The 15,447-nt window shown below is 42.6% G+C and overlaps 1 protein-coding gene across 8 annotated transcripts in view; it reads left to right on the top strand.

Moving 5' to 3' along the window:
• Positions 1–15,094, top strand: part of RAPGEF4 (Rap guanine nucleotide exchange factor 4) — a 121,297-nt gene extending 106,203 nt beyond the window's left edge. For 5 of the 8 annotated variants that reach the window (XM_028122801.2, XM_088022107.1, XM_028122809.2 and 2 more), the window contains 4 exons: positions 343–430; positions 844–908; positions 11,206–11,260; positions 14,388–15,094. In XM_028122801.2, coding sequence (XP_027978602.2) covers positions 343–430; positions 844–908; positions 11,206–11,260; positions 14,388–14,515 — 336 coding nt within the window. In that variant the 3' untranslated portion in view covers positions 14,516–15,094. The remainder of the gene's footprint in view (positions 1–342; positions 431–843; positions 909–11,205; positions 11,261–14,387) is intronic. The other 3 variants (XM_088022109.1, XM_088022110.1, XM_088022106.1) reach the window with 1 other exon arrangement.
• Positions 15,095–15,447: the final 353 nt, after the last annotated feature.

Below are 15,447 nucleotides of genomic sequence, written 5' to 3'. Positions count from 1 at the left end.
GCTTGGGGGTGCGTGTTCCCAGGAAGGAGTTGGTGCTTCGGGAGAGGGCGATCTTGGTGGGGGATGGTTTTACACATGTGTTTGCTCGCAAAGGGAATCTCTCCCCTCAATCCCTGCAGGCAAATCTCCCTCTCAAGCAAAAAAAGGAAACACAAAGCAAATAATTTTCATGTCAGACGGGAAGTTGTTTTAAAACAAAAATCAATTTAACTATCTTTCTTTTATAGCTACGTTTCGTTGAAAACTATGTGATTGGGGGGTAACAAGTCTAGGTGTGTTAGGAAGTAGAGGGGGTGGGATATGTGTCATTAATCATTAACCAGCATCTCTCTTTCTCTAAAGGATCCTTCTAGAAACCACAGAGCCTACAGGCTGACAGTAGCTAAGCTGGAGCCTCCTCTCATCCCCTTCATGCCTTTGCTCATTAAAGGTAATTCTAAGGAAACGCACAGGTCAAGCCAGGGAGGAATATGTGGGGAAGAAAATGAACAAGAGCCTAATCAGGCTGAGCTCTTTGGAAAAAATGGTCCCCTCCTTCCCCCTTCTTCATCACCTCCTCTCCCCCTTGACTTTTTGGAAAGGGTTGGGAAGATTATCAGAGGAGCAAGGATCTATGATTTGGAAAACTTGATAGCGAAACAGAGGGTTAGTTTGGAAATTTTACTAATCTCAGGTAAAGTGCTTTCAAAAAAGTTAAACAGCCAATATAAAAGGAACTATTATCAGCTTTTTTCACCTGCAGTGTTATGCAAATCCTCCAGCATAATCTAATGGTGCTATTGTGGTTTCTTGGTATGACATATTTCTGTTAGTAATTAGAATGTGACTTTTATTTCTGTGCAGATATGACATTTACTCATGAGGGGAACAAGACGTTCATTGACAATCTAGTAAACTTTGAAAAAATGGTACGTACGGTATTATAACCTTAACCACAATGTTGTTTTCTTTAAAATAAAATCTGCGTTTGTACTAATAAAGGAAATACTTTCCATATACGGCGCCACATTAAAAAGGTAGTTATGCATAAAGGAGTTTTGAAAGATTTGGTTCAAATTGGCTACCTATTTTAGCCTGTCAGTTCTCTTTTGTAAAAGTGAGCAGTATTTGTGCCGCAGCTCACAGCAGCCGCTGGCTTTTATGCTCTGTGCTTGGTCCTGGACTGCCTGTTGCTAAAATGCGTGAATGTTCCAGAGTGACTTCCATGTTGTTGTTTTGTTGTAAGGTTCCTAGAGCTAGACTTCCCCAGGATGCCTTTGAGTTGTTTATCTGCTGGGCCTGACTTTAGTGCATGTAGGTAAAAGGCAACTCCATTGCAGATCCTTTTCACGGAGTATTCACCTAAATGTATAAATAAATAAAGTTTGCCCAAGTTCAGAGAAGGAACTTGGGACTCTTCATAACCAAAAACAAATTTTTAAAAAAGTAACAGATGTGGAACTGGCATATATTTGGTAGTTTGCAGCTCCCCTCATCAAGAAAAAGCTGTGATGTGGCAGGACTTACTTCGCCATTTATTTTCTTATCTTCTGTGAAGCAATAAAGCAGGTCATGCCAAAACCTATCTTTAGCTACACAGTGCATGTTCATGGAATGCTCCATTGTCTTCTAAATCCTCTGGCTGCGGCCTGGATGGCTGGGGTGTTTAGGTGTTATCTCTGTGTGGGTAAGCATCTGCCCCGGGTTATGGTTTGCAGTGGGGAATATGGATCTGCAGGAAAAGCTCAGGCCTGGGGAGTTCAGGAGACATGAGGCTCGGTTCTCAGCTTCATTCCTTTGTAGCAATCTCTTAACTTCTCTGTGGGTCAGTTTCCCCAAGAGAAAACGGGGGTCCTGCCTGCTCCATCTATGTCTGGAGATTGTTGATCAGTCCAGAGTATATAAGTATTCTTTAAGCCATACGTAGTGCTACAGAATTCTTCTCAGAAAATGGTTCCTCTAATTGTTTCTTGAAATTCAGCTGGTATACACAACTCCAGGAGAGCTGGAAACATCCTGCAGTGATCTGTAAGGATCACACCATCCAGCTTTGGGAATGAGCTTAATGCAAGCCCGGCTTGGTGAAGAAGTCCAGCAATTGCGGGGGAATTGGTTTCCATGCCTTAAGCTTGTTAGGAAAGAGCATAGGAGTCCACACTCTTCAAAGACACCCTGTGCTAGAGAGCAAATATTTCCTCAGCAGTGTTCCCCTCCAGGGGCAGAATACGAGCATCTCTAATACTGTCAGTTTAATAATTCTTTGATCAAAGTAAAAAAACATTCTTTGTTCACTTATTAGTATGGAGAATTAAACATATTTCCCTGATGTCTGAAAACCTGTTTTCCAGAAATGAAAGATTTAGCAAATAGGTAAAGAACCTTCCAGATCACTTATGCAGAAATGCAGACTACGGGATAGCTAAGCCAACTATTTGGCTATAAAATATACATGTGCACAGAGGCGTAGAAGGCAGAGTTTCCTAAAGAGTTGACTGAGCTTTAGAACTTTTGATCATTAAAGTGAACGGAACAGGACAAACAAGATAGCAAAAATATCTGTCAAGGAGAATGAAAGTTGTTTCCTCTGGGCTTTTAGATATTGGTGTGGCATCCATAACCTTCAAAGGAAGAGTCGTATCTGATGGCTGTTGAGAGAGTTCCCCTCCCCCATTTCTCCACTCCATGCCTACAGCTTTGGGCTCTTACACGCCTCACTGTGAGGAGAGACCCTTCATACCCTGCTTCTCACACCTCACTCTCAGATTACACTTTAACTTAAAAGCAACTGAATGGCTGAGATAGCAGTTCCACTGTGATAGCAGAAACCTGATTTAACAATGGCTTACCCAAGCTCAGTGTATTTCTTTCTCATGTGAATGTCCGAGCGAGTGTGGTGGCTCCCGAAGAGGTCAAGTTTCCAGGCTTCTCCTCTCTTGCCATTTCTCTATCCACACGGTTCAAGATGGTAGACCAACATCATGCCATGTCAGGTGGAGGGAAGGGAAGGGGAGAGGGAGAAGGTGAGGACACACTTCTTACCTCTAAGGACGTGAGCCGGAGTGGCACTCACCATTTGGTTCACGTTTGACTGGCCAGAAACTTAGTCACATGAAAGGAAAATTAGGATATGTGGCCCTTATTTGTGGTAGTCACGTACCCCACTAAAAATTAGGGCGTTCTACTACTATGAAAGAGAAGAGGGAAAGGATACTGAAAGAGAACTCTTAGTGCTCCCCTCCAGCAAATATAAACTTTATTTCATTTGGTAAGACACACCGTGAGAAAGTTTAATTTCACAATTGCCTTTTTGTGAGTTCGATGTTACTGGAAAATGACATAGAATTTCAAAAAGACTTGACTGTGTTTTTTAAACCTGTCTTGGACCGACCTGGCATGTGTCAGCTTTCCAACCTTATCTCCCCGTAAATGAGCCCACGCCCCGCCCCCAGAGTGCCACCACTGCCCACGCCCCGCCCCAGAGGGCCACCACTGCCCACGCCCTGCCCCCAGAGGGCCACCACTGCCCACGCCCCGCCCCGAGAGCGTCACCACTGCCCCGCCCCGCCCCCAGAGAGCCACCACTGCCCACGCCCTGTCCCAGAGGGCCACCACTGCCCACGCCCCACCCCCAGAGCGCCACCACTGCCCACGCCCCGCCCCCAGAGGGCCACCACTGCCCACGCCCCGCCCCCAGAGCCCCACCACTGCCACTTAAAACTCCCACCAGTGGCTGCTGCTGCCCCCGTGTGTCTCGGGGAAGGAGACAGCTCTCTTCAAGTTGGTGCCCACGCCATTTCCCAGTCATTCATCGCCAGGCCAAGGTGGTGAGCTGAGCTGGCCGCCTTTGTGGGGATGGGAGGCGGTCTCCCCAGGGGCAGCCCCTGCCAGGGACAGGAGTCACCGGGGTAGCCAGGAACACAGATGCCTGTTCTTGGTGGCAACACTATACAGACACCGCGAGCCACTGTGCCAGCCCTAAGTATTTTTATTTTGAACCTTTTTACCCTTGAGGTATGAAATGAGGATTAGAGAATTTGTTGCATATTGGTTTTCAGGATTTATGAGTACGAACAAAAGAGAATTCACACTCTGATCCTTATGCAAAGGAAAAAAAAGCAGACATTCTTTCATTTGGGGAAAACATAAAGGAGTATTCAAAAAAATGTTTGAATAAAGCCCTTTGTAGCTTTCTATGGCATACATGAATATTTATAACATTTCGGAGGTAGACTAGCAATGGATTAGAGGATAATATGCTGGCTGGCTGCCACTATCCCAGGCTGCATAAAGCATGCTGATAGCCACGGTTGCTACTGTATTAGGAGGTTGGTTCTGTTTCAAACATACCCATATTTAGGTGTATTTATTTATGAACATTATTTTAAGATGGTCATTTTATTTGGAATGAGAAGCATGGGGCAAGCTTCTACACTTCTGGAAACATTAATAGAAGCTAATTCATTGAGGAAAGAGAAATGCCTTGAATCCTTTTATTTCTGTGTCACTAATTATGGCATTACATAATTAACAACGGTATGTTTTCTATCACCAATAATATTATTACAAGATCCATGGAGAAAGCACTAGGCTTATATCAAGCAATGGAAAAAAGAATCTCCAAGTAAAAATTGCAATGTTCAGATACATCCAATTCGCAGAACTTTCCAGCACAATAGAAATCTACAAGAGGACTTTGAAAGTTTACTTCTTTATATAGAACTCACAAAGCGGGCTAAATGCAGATTTTTCCAAAAGATATGTTTCAAAGCAATGCAATCTCTGTTGACTGTTTAGGCAAAGGATTTTGCTAGGAAATACAAAGAAATCCAATAAGTAATCCTTGGCCTTTAGAAGATTATATACTGTTAAGAAGGTAAAAGCATAAACACATGAAATATTAAAAGCAAAAAAAGATATAAGAACTAGTTCACAATAATAATAAAAGAGATGTCCAAAAGCAAAATGCAAAGAAGTAACTTCACACAGCTATATCAGAAGGAAAACAAAACCATGTTAAATACAACAACATAATATAATCAAATCCAGACTTGTTACCCTGAGCACCATCCAGCCTCACCTCACACTTCATCTCCTCTGTACTCAGTCCAAGTTGGCAAGACCAACCTTCTTTTTTTTTTCCGGCCTCAGGGCCTTTGCACTAGCTGTTACCTTTGCCTGAAACTGTCTCCCTGCTAGTCTTCACCTGTCTGACTCTTTCTCATCATTTAGGTCTCAGCTCATGTGTCTGCTCCCCCCGAGTGGTCTTTCCTGACTATCCTTTGAACTTCTTCTATCTTCCACACGCAGCATTCTCAGAGAGATAACCTTGCCCTGACAGCCGGCTTCATAATCTGAGACAACCTTTACTTGCCTCTTCATTGTCTGTCTTCCCCACTAGAATGTAAGTGTCCTAGACCAGGTATTTTATCTGTTTTGTTCACTGATATTTCTCCAGCACTCAAAAAGGTGTCTGGCACATCGTAAGTATGCAAGAAATATTTGTTGAATAAAAGAATAACCCAGTCATATTCCAGCATTGGACCTAGTGAGATAGGACAACACTGAAGCATTTTTTTTTTCCTCTGAAGCATTTTTAAAGGATTTTATATAGGGGCGCCCGGGTGGTGCAGTTGTTTAAGCCTCTGCCTTTGGCTCAGGTCATGATTCCAGTGTCCTGGGATCGAGTCCTGCGTCAGGCTCCTGCTTCTCCTTCCCCCTACTCTTGTGCTCTTGCTCACTCTCTCTCTCTCCCCTTCTTAAATAAATAAATTAAAATCTTTTTTTAAAAATAAAGGATTTTGTATAACAAAGATTTAAGTGTTTTCTATTTTATTAGAAAATTTGATTAAGCAGAATGTTCCAGGCATTTTGCATTTTGCATTACTGGTAGTTTATGCAAGATGACTCCCTTAGCCTTCTGTTCCAGACTGGACATTATTCTGTCTCCCCTGCTCTCTGTGGTGCTGTGTCTGCCCTTCATTGTCCTTTTCTGAATGCAGAGATGTGCAATACTCTGCATGTGCCTGGACAGGCACCTGAGCCACGATGTCCTGTGGCTGCAAGATGTACAATATACCACGAGCATCATGCACATTACATGTGTATATCTGTATGTCACATACCTCTTGGATATTAAAGATTCATAGCCAGGGAACAGGGCTCAGGGTTCTTTCTCAGTGATGCATATAGCGGAGGCTAGCTGAGCTCCTGGGCCTTTTTGTCTCTTATCTCTGGTCCTTACTGTGCACTTAATTCTACTCGGTTGCTATCATGGGCACAATCTTTGTATGTGAGAGACTGTATATATTTCTAGATCTTGTGGAAAAAAACTGCTGTCCTAAATATATGAGGATCTGAATGAAATAATCAAGTGATATAGGTGTGGTTTTATACATGCTCAGCAAGAAATAATTGACTGAGATTCTTTACTTGATAGGCATACAGATGGGGGCAGAGTCAAATCAGTAGGGGCAGAAATAAGAAGAGGCAATGTGGGAAACGTGAAGAACATGGTTGGCAAAGATCTCAAGGGGCAAGAGAAGGAAAGACAAAAACTGTTCAGGGTAGGCATTTAGAGGAGGCCTGAAGTCCAGGAGCAACTTCTCAAAGGCCTCAGAGCAGGGAGGCAGCATGGCCTCAGAAGAAGAGAGGCTGTTCTGGCAGCTGTCTGCGTGTGGGAGGGAGGTCACAAAGTGTAACAGGGCAAGATGGTGTTGCCTGCAGGGCCTGCTGGTCTGAACTTGAAAAACAGACATGAAAGTCTGCTCCTCTTCGGGGAGAGGAGAGCTCAGGGAACTCCTGGACAGGGGGACAGAAGTCAGTGCAGAGGTGGCCAGAGAAGCTGGAGACAGCTGTAAAGGCCTGCTAGGCTATCGACTTATCTGGATAGGCGTGAAGGTGTAAGTTGGCCAGCCCACTCCTGCAGGCAGGGTCCTACAGAAAGGTAAACAGCGAGGCCCAGGCTCAAGGGCCCAGTCTGAGAAGAAGCCCCTTGGACCCTTCATTGGTTCAAGGGGAATTACTTACGTCAGAGCTGGAGGGAAATTTGTGTTTGGGACCATAGCCTCAAGGTCTGTGCCAGGCTGGAATATAGACAGCCTCTTCCTGTGGACAGGCTCTTTGTACTGGTCATTCTGTAAGCCAGGCCCCAAGAAGGACATTTGCTTTTGGTTTCAGCTAAAGAAATAAACACATGAGGGTAGGTACAGAGTCCTTTGCTTGCTACCTCCTTTTTTCTTCCTGAGCTTCCCTCCATGAGTTCATGTCCTGAGGGAGATTCATCAGCCTTCATTTGAGCCCATCTCCCAGCCTCATAGGTGAAGAACTGCATGAACATACTAATTTGTGCAAATAAACTCTGAAGACCTGGACCTAGAATGGGTATCTGGAAAAACGGTGGCTATGTGGGATTTAAAACATTTTGCAAGGTTCTAACTGTGGACTGCTTTCTTGGTGAGGGCCATTGCGGGCCATCTGCTGAACAGACTCTAAGGTGGTGATTCCCAGTAGGGGCAGGGGCCCATGGAAATCAGTTCCGGTGTGGAGAGTGGGGTTCACACTGTCTACCTACACTGGTTCAGAGCACCTTCTAAAGGGTTGTATTCTCCTCACTTTGCCCCCCAGATTACAAACTGCTGTTCTCATAAGCCACTTGCTAAAGGGAGTATGTCATAAACCTCAGGTTTGCTGAGATGGGGAAAAAAGATGGGAAGCTCTGCCTTGGAGTAATCAAGTATTTTCCCACTGGCCCAGCATCATAGCAAAGCTGCCTGGCCTGCTCCAGGCAGGCCAACCAGCTATGGCAGGATCATGAAACCTAGGGTATAATCTTTGGCTTCATCCCTGCTGTGGCAGTTGGATAACCAACCTTGTGTCTCTTTAACCTTCGTTCCTGCCAACCTTAACTGAGAACACCAGTGAATAAATGGCTGTCTGCCGTCAAAAACAACATGTAAGGCTTAAGTCTATGGAAGGAGTGAAAGACTCTAACTAGATAAATGCAAAATCCTCCACTTTGGTCCAAGAAAGCAACTGCACGTCGACAGAGAGGGAGGTTTCATCCAAACAGCAGCTCAGTGAAATAGGCTCAGAGGTTTAATTCACTAGTAGTTCAACAGATGTCCGCAACGTGACTTTTTTTTTACGTCGTGGACTCAGATGTGTAGCATCATCTAGACCAAGGAAGGAAAATAATCATTCTTCTGCACTCTGATTTGCTTAATCTAGGGCACCATGCTAGAGACTGCCCTAAAGAGACCCTAACCTGTCAAATTGTTAAACTGAAAATTGTTAAAGAAATTGGCAATATTTAGACCGAACCAGAAAAGACTCGGGGGGTGGGAAGATGTCCACAATGGTTGTCTTCAAGTGTTTGAAGAACTGTCCTGATAAGAAGAAACTAAACGTGTTTGCTGTGCCTCCAGAGCTCACAACTAGGATCTGTGGGAGAAAAGCAAAGGGAGACCGGCTTTGACTCAGAATGATAAAGAAATTTCTAATAGTCAAGAGATGTGTAAAAATGAAAGGGCCTGTCCTTGGCAGGAATGAGTAGCTCTCAGTGGATCTATCCAAACAGTGGGAAGCTGCTGTTGATAGGCTCTAAAAGGCATTATGCACTTTGCAGACACTTGAAGAAGGGGACCTCTGAAGCTTCTTTCAGCAACCACCGCCCCCCCCCCCCGCCCCCTGGGAGTGCCTTGTAGGTGCAGGTGTCAATGGGTGCAAAAGTGGGTGGAGTTCCAGTGTCCAGTTAACCCTTCTTCAGCCGTGTGAAAGCATTCTGCAAGCATGCGTCCCCTGGCAATGCCAGTAGGGTTCATGCATGCTCAGGCACTGTTGCCAGGGTTTACGTGGGGCAGCTGGGATGGCGTGACCATGCAGACTTCACAAAGGAGAACAATGGGCCTCATCGCAAAGCCAGATTTGGATTTCAAAGTTATACTAAAGTTACCTTTGAGTACAATTAAAAAGGATACGTCAAAATTAAAACCATTGTTAAAATTAATCAAAGATTTAGAAAGGTAGAATGAACTCCAGAGCTGGAAATTACTGATTTAAACAATGGTTCTCACATTTTAAACCACATAATGAGCTAAAAATTATGAAGCCTCAGAGTATAGCTGTAAAGAGTAGTCTAAAACCAAAGTCAGAATGAAATGTTTTAGCTTTCAAAACTAAAAAACAGAACAATTACTCCCTGCAAAATGGTATAGGAAGAGGTTTCTGACCCCTGCTAATTGTTTTATTATTCTTCAGAGGGGCACACTGGCGACATTTCCCAGGGTTTTCAGTAATTACACTCCATTCAATATCTGAAGAATTACAATAATTCTACACGGAATATACTTGTGCCCTTTGGATGCAAAGCCTAGAGAAGTGAAAAAACAACTTAAAGTAAATTAGCAGGAAAATTATCATGGTTCCTGTTTATTTCAGGGCTCCATATAGCAGAGGCTAATTATACATTGTATGTTACGATTTCTTGGAGGTATTTGTACTATATTTCTCATGCTGATCGACGGACATGCTGGTTTTTAGGACCCTTTATGAAAACGAAGTTCAAACTTTTCCGATTGCCTCTTTGTGTATGAGAAATTATCCGGTGCAGACACATGTCACGTAATGCTTCCAGAGTCCTCAGAGCAGTAGTATTCAGCAAGGTATTATCGGTGTTCACATGTACATATTTGTGAAGCTTCAACTCTTCTATGAATTTCTTTTCCTGCCAAACAAACTGGAGTTTTTTGTTTGTTTGTTTTTTGTTTTGTTTTTTAACATTACAGAAGCTTTCTCGAAGTCATTTTCTATACTTTGGCAAGCCAAGGGTCCATGAGAGAAGAAAGCAAGGACTGGAATTACATAGGCACTCAGAGATAAGAAAATCTCTTTTCCTGGCTGGAGCCTTATCAATTTTCTGCTAGTGTTAGAATTGATCCACCATCTCTGCGGGACCCCCTTTAGAGTCCAAGCAGCAAAGGTGTCCTGAGACAATACACAGAGCCTGGGGGGCCCAGCTACTGTTAAAATATCCTGACCAAGAAATGTACATCCTGGCTGAGAAATGGTGGGTGGGTCTCACTGATGTTTTTCCTCATGTTTCTGTCCTTCCTATTTTTCCTCCTTTCTTCTTTTGTCTTTTTTTTCTTTTATTTTTCTTCTTTTGTCTTAAACTAAGTTGAGTACAGTGTAAAAAACTCCCTTATAAGTATTTATGGCAACCAAAACATTACCAAGAAACTAAGAGGATCACTTAATGACGATATTAACAAAGGTTAAATAAATTATGATCCATCCATAAGACTGAATACCAACTCATTTTTTTAAATGTTTTAAAATGCAGGTGGCATGGAAAACAGTCACAATGCCATGTGAAAAAATTTCTATCAGAACAGAAAGATGTGTGTAAAATATGACTTCAGTTGTCTGAAAAACTGAATGTTTTTTACATATTTATTTTTATAGTATATATATACACATATATATGCTTTTACATATTTATTTTTAAAGCATTAGAAGGAAATGTACCAAAATATTAATGAAGTGACCCTGTGAAGTGATAGTCTCAGTGATTTTTACTGTGCTCTTAACATTTTCTGCATTTTCCTACTTTTCTAAAATGTGCACGTTAGTGTGACAATCAGAAAGGAAGAAAAAGGAAGGAAGGAGGGAGGAAGTAAAATAATTAAGATTAATACTAAAACACATTCGCTGGAAGTTTAGAAGTGTCTGTAATGCAGTGTTTACAAAAATGTAGAGGTAGAATAGTTTGATTGCATTCAGTCAGTCGAATTTAATACCTCATTACAAAGTCCTGTTTACTGGGAGGAACTTGACAAGCTAACCCTTCTCCAAATCCCGGATAGTTAAAAAGTTTACCGTGACCTCCAGAAGGGATGGTGAAAACTAGTCCCAAGGGGTAAGATACAGTCTCAGAAACGACAGACTGATGTTTATGTCAGAGGCACAAGCAAACAGTTGGACTAGAATTATGCCATGAGTATTCCTCATCTGAGAAGTGCCTTGTTCGTGTGACTGTCTGTGCCTCTTTCAAGTCATTAAACCAGTTATACATCAGCCAGTTGCCTCCAGATAGTCAGTATCTCAGAACAGGCTGTTTTTCATGGTCCCAGGTATTACTGAGATAAATAATGGTTTGTTTTCCTTTATGGATTATATGCTAAGCATACCTACATTTCACTCTTTCTTTTTTTTCTTTATTCTTTTTAGCGCATGATTGCAAATACTGCCAGAACAGTGAGATACTGCAGGAGCCAAGCCTTCAGTAAGTTAAATGCCGCTGTGTGCTGTAATCTAGATCTGGGTGATTGAGTCCTCTTTAATGAGGTTACGGAAATATTCTAGAAGTCTGGACAATATCTGATCGTGTCAGGGACAGTTTGGACCGTGAATTGCCATGGGATAGGGGCCCTGAGTTGAAGGATTTTCTAGTTGTAAAACTAGAAACTAACCATAGGAATATTATTTTATGAATGAACTTAAACAGAATAAATGTGCTCTTTCTAGTGTGGCTAGAGGCAACTAAGACACAATAGCCAGCAAATCCCACCTCAAACCAACTCTCTTTATGACTCACTGCTTAATGTTGAGAAACTCACATCCAATTCCTGATGACTCAGTTCTATCGTTTATAAACCAGGAAAGATAATATTTATTGTCTCTTGGGGTGTTGCAAGAATGCATTCATATGTGTAACACATTTGCAAAAGTTCCCATAGCAGGAATTCATATTATATTTCTAGTATTCCCAGGTGAATTTAAGATGTTCTCCCTAAATCTGAATGTACAGCACAATAACGGGTACCGTACAATGCTTTAATATAAAACTATTACTACTAACAAATAGCAGTCTTAAACTGGTGGGGATTAAGTTGCATCACAGCACCAAATCATCGTGCCCCACCAGTGCTACCATCTCCTGGGCTGGGACTTGGGGTGCGGATGGAGCTTTGGCTCCCTCAAGCTGGGCTGGGAGTCAGAAGGTGGCCCCTATAAAGTTCTTCGCTAAATTCATTGTATGAGTCACTTGAAGTCATTTGGCTTATTAAGCCAACGTGATAATTTGAGATGGACGTGACTGTGGGCCTACCGGTAACATGCCCCCCCCGCCCCGCCCCCGGTAAACCTTGTGCTAAGAGACTAAAAGTTTCTCAGCTCACGAATCAGAGCTATCTTTACCCTTCCTAGCCCAGGACTGGCCCAAAGTGAGGGTTTGCTAACACAGGATGCCAGACCTGCTAAATGTTCATTTGTTAATGTATGGGGCGGGGGGGGGGGAGGACTCTAGTAGGAAAAATAATCTTTACTTGGGGATCAACTAGACCTTTAAAATTTTTATTCAAATGATTATGCCTCCTCTTCCTTCCAAAGTGAGAATAGTCTTGTACATTGTCAACTATTGCTGTGTGGATTCTAGAAGAATTGAGGTGTCTCACATCTCTTCATCTCGTAATTTACTGTCTATGTAAAGACATGGCCTTCAAGCCGTTATAAAGTGAATATAATTTTGAAGTGATGTCAGTCTACAACGAGGCCTGGTGAATCCAGGGCCCTTCAGGGGGTCCAGGAAATTCCTGAAATTAAACACAAAAGTTTTTGTGCCTGAGAGGGTTCGTAGCCTTGAGAAGGTTCTCAATGCGATCTAAGAGCAGAACTGCCACAGACTCTGTTTTGTTCCATCAGCCTCTTGGGAAGTACATCCTACATTCACCTACATCTTCTCCTAGAGAAGTCGGCAGGGATGGGATGGGGAATTATATATCTAGACATAAAATACCCACTGCATTTGTTGAAGTTATCAGTAACTGCTGGTAAACAACAGCTGCTCAGCGCTGAAGTCAACAGTCTATAGATAAAGCTATAGGAATAGATTCGTAAACATTGTGGGGATATGTACAATGTAATTACAGTATATTGTACATGTAGAGTACACTGCCAGGGAAAAGCGAGGAATTAAACACTGTGGTATTATTTATATGTGATAATTATACTGATGAGTTTCTTCTTAGAGTGAGTAGGGGCCTTTGTATCTTCTCTCTGCTTTTCTGTGTTCAGACCTGCACCACTACCCTGCCACTGATGCAGATGGCATTCCAACTGTCTTTGGGAGTGATGTGTGGATCTAAGCAGAAGGCGGTGTGTTAGGAGGGAAAGAACCCTGGTCTGGAGTCTAGACTCCGGCTCCGGCCACTCCCAGTGCCCTGCTAGATGAGAGCCCCCCACCACAGGGTGATCGGGGGGCAGAGGTGGCCCGTGGCCCACAGCACAGGTGCTGGGTCTAACCAGAGCATTTTCCCCCTCTTGTTTGGAAACAATGTTAAGAAATGGAGAGAGTTCCCAGGAAAGAAATCCAGACCTCTCATTTCTCTAGAAAAGTAGGAAGATCTGGCAACTCGGGGTGCAGATTGGCACGTACGTGGCCACAGCGTGCGGGAGCTGAGGAGTCACTTCCAAAGGGAGCTGTGTTTCTAGTTCACCACTGTCAGATTTGGCCTTCCTCATTCACGTAGATTCTCTGCGGAGGGCTCTGGGCACTTGATTCTTCTTTCAGCCCAGTTTTAGAGAAAGCTGTTAACTTCCGATCGCTCCCATGCTCACATGCGTTGGGGAAGTAGGTGAGAATAGAATAGTAACTGGGATTTCAGAACAAGTAGAATCAGGGAATTGAAGGTCTAGCAGAAGTTACGACTTCAGCCCACGTGCGCAGGCTTGCTGGAGTGGTGGGGGGTGGGAGGGATGGGGTGGCTGGGTGATGGGCATTGGGGAGGGTATGTGCTATGGTGAGCGCTGTGAATTGTGTAAGACTGATGAATCACAGACCCGTACCTCTGAAACAAATAATGCATTATATGTTAATTTAAAAAATTAAAAAAAAGTTTTTAAAAAAGCACACATCGATGCAGGAATGCTGTATACCAGACGCAAGTAATGAGGAGAGTCGGACTTGCTAATCTCACTGGCTTGTTTCAGTTCGGCCCAGGTGTTAAGTGCTTTTGTTAGGAGCTAACGAAAAACTACATCAGTCTTGTCTGTAACAAAGGGGGCAGAGAGCTGAGTGTGAGACCCTGGTGCGATGGAAAGAGGAAGCAATTTTAATGTATAACCAGGGGCCATCAAGTGATGCTTTCACTTTTATTTGGTGCCTTTTTTTTTTTTTTTTACAACATGCAATACAAAGGAAAATGATCAAAATAGGTGATTCCAGGGAAGAAAAGGGTGGGAGAGAGGAGAGGGAATATCCACGTGGACATATTTCAATGAATATGGTATGTTGAAAGGTTGCGATGGAACCTTGGAATCCATGATAAATGTAATAAGTAATTGGAGGAAATAAAGCTGTATCTTATATGCATATATTACACAAGCTAATTTGCTCTTTTTTCCTTCAACAGATCCTGATGCAGCTCAAGCTAATAAGAACCATCAGGATGTCCGGAGTTATGTACGGCAATTAAATGTGATTGACAACCAGAGAACTTTATCACAGATGTCACACAGATTAGAGCCTCGTCGACCATAGACATTTAAAGTGCCCAGAACAATGGTTTGCCTCCAGTCCACCAGTTTTCAAAAATGCCATTTACGTTACTACTGACTGTCTTGTCACTAGAAAATTCTACAAAACAAGCAGAAACGCACCCTGAGACATCTCAGGGCCACAGCTTACCAGCGTCCCGACAAGAGAAGAAATTCTTTGACTTGCATAAAGCGTTCGCACTCTAGCTTAGGACTCCCCAGTTTGTAGTCATCCTATTTTGTTTCCCGTTGTGCCATCCTCTTTGCTGAAACACAAATTAAGTCCCACATGAAGAGTTTGGTAGAAATACCATTGTCAAGAGACACAGAAGCCCCTGACGGTTTTCCTCAGAGAGTTGGTAGGGGGAGATATGCTACAAATAGGGTTTACTTGGCTACATCCGTGGTGATCTAGTTTCACAGTTCTTATCTCAACACCTTGGTTTGGAGCAGGGAGTTCTTGGAAGGTGGTAAGGAATCATGAAAATCCAAATCACAAGCTGTATTCTAGCATCTTCATAGTCTTACCTCTGAAGGAATTAAACCCCACCACATTACTATAAAACATTATGGCTATTTATGTAATTTAGGGAGGACTGGTCTATAATTTCTGAATGATATACAGAATAATATTTATGTTTACAATGTAACTTTTTTAAACTTACACATCAGAATTACATACATAAGAATTCCACTGAGAAACTCCAAGTTTCTAAAAATTGCCAGCGTTAAGATAAAAAAAAAAAAGAACATTTCAAAAGAGCACAATATGCACAAAACATTTTTCAAAATTAAAATATTTTCCTGGGCATTAAAAACCTTTACTATTGGCTAATTATTGTTACTGATTAAAAAAAAAAAACACATATTTTCTGGACTTAAATGTTATTACAAATATCTTAATTTTCAGCATTTGTTTTGCACTTTCAAATAGAT

The sequence above is a fragment of the Eumetopias jubatus genome, unplaced genomic scaffold, assembly GCF_037043125.1.
Source record: "Eumetopias jubatus isolate StellerSeaLion01/CBP00866 unplaced genomic scaffold, mEumJub1_p1.0 scaffold_3, whole genome shotgun sequence".
Classification (NCBI taxonomy): Eukaryota; Metazoa; Chordata; class Mammalia; order Carnivora; family Otariidae; genus Eumetopias; species Eumetopias jubatus.
This window is presented reverse-complemented; position numbering and strand designations above follow the sequence as displayed.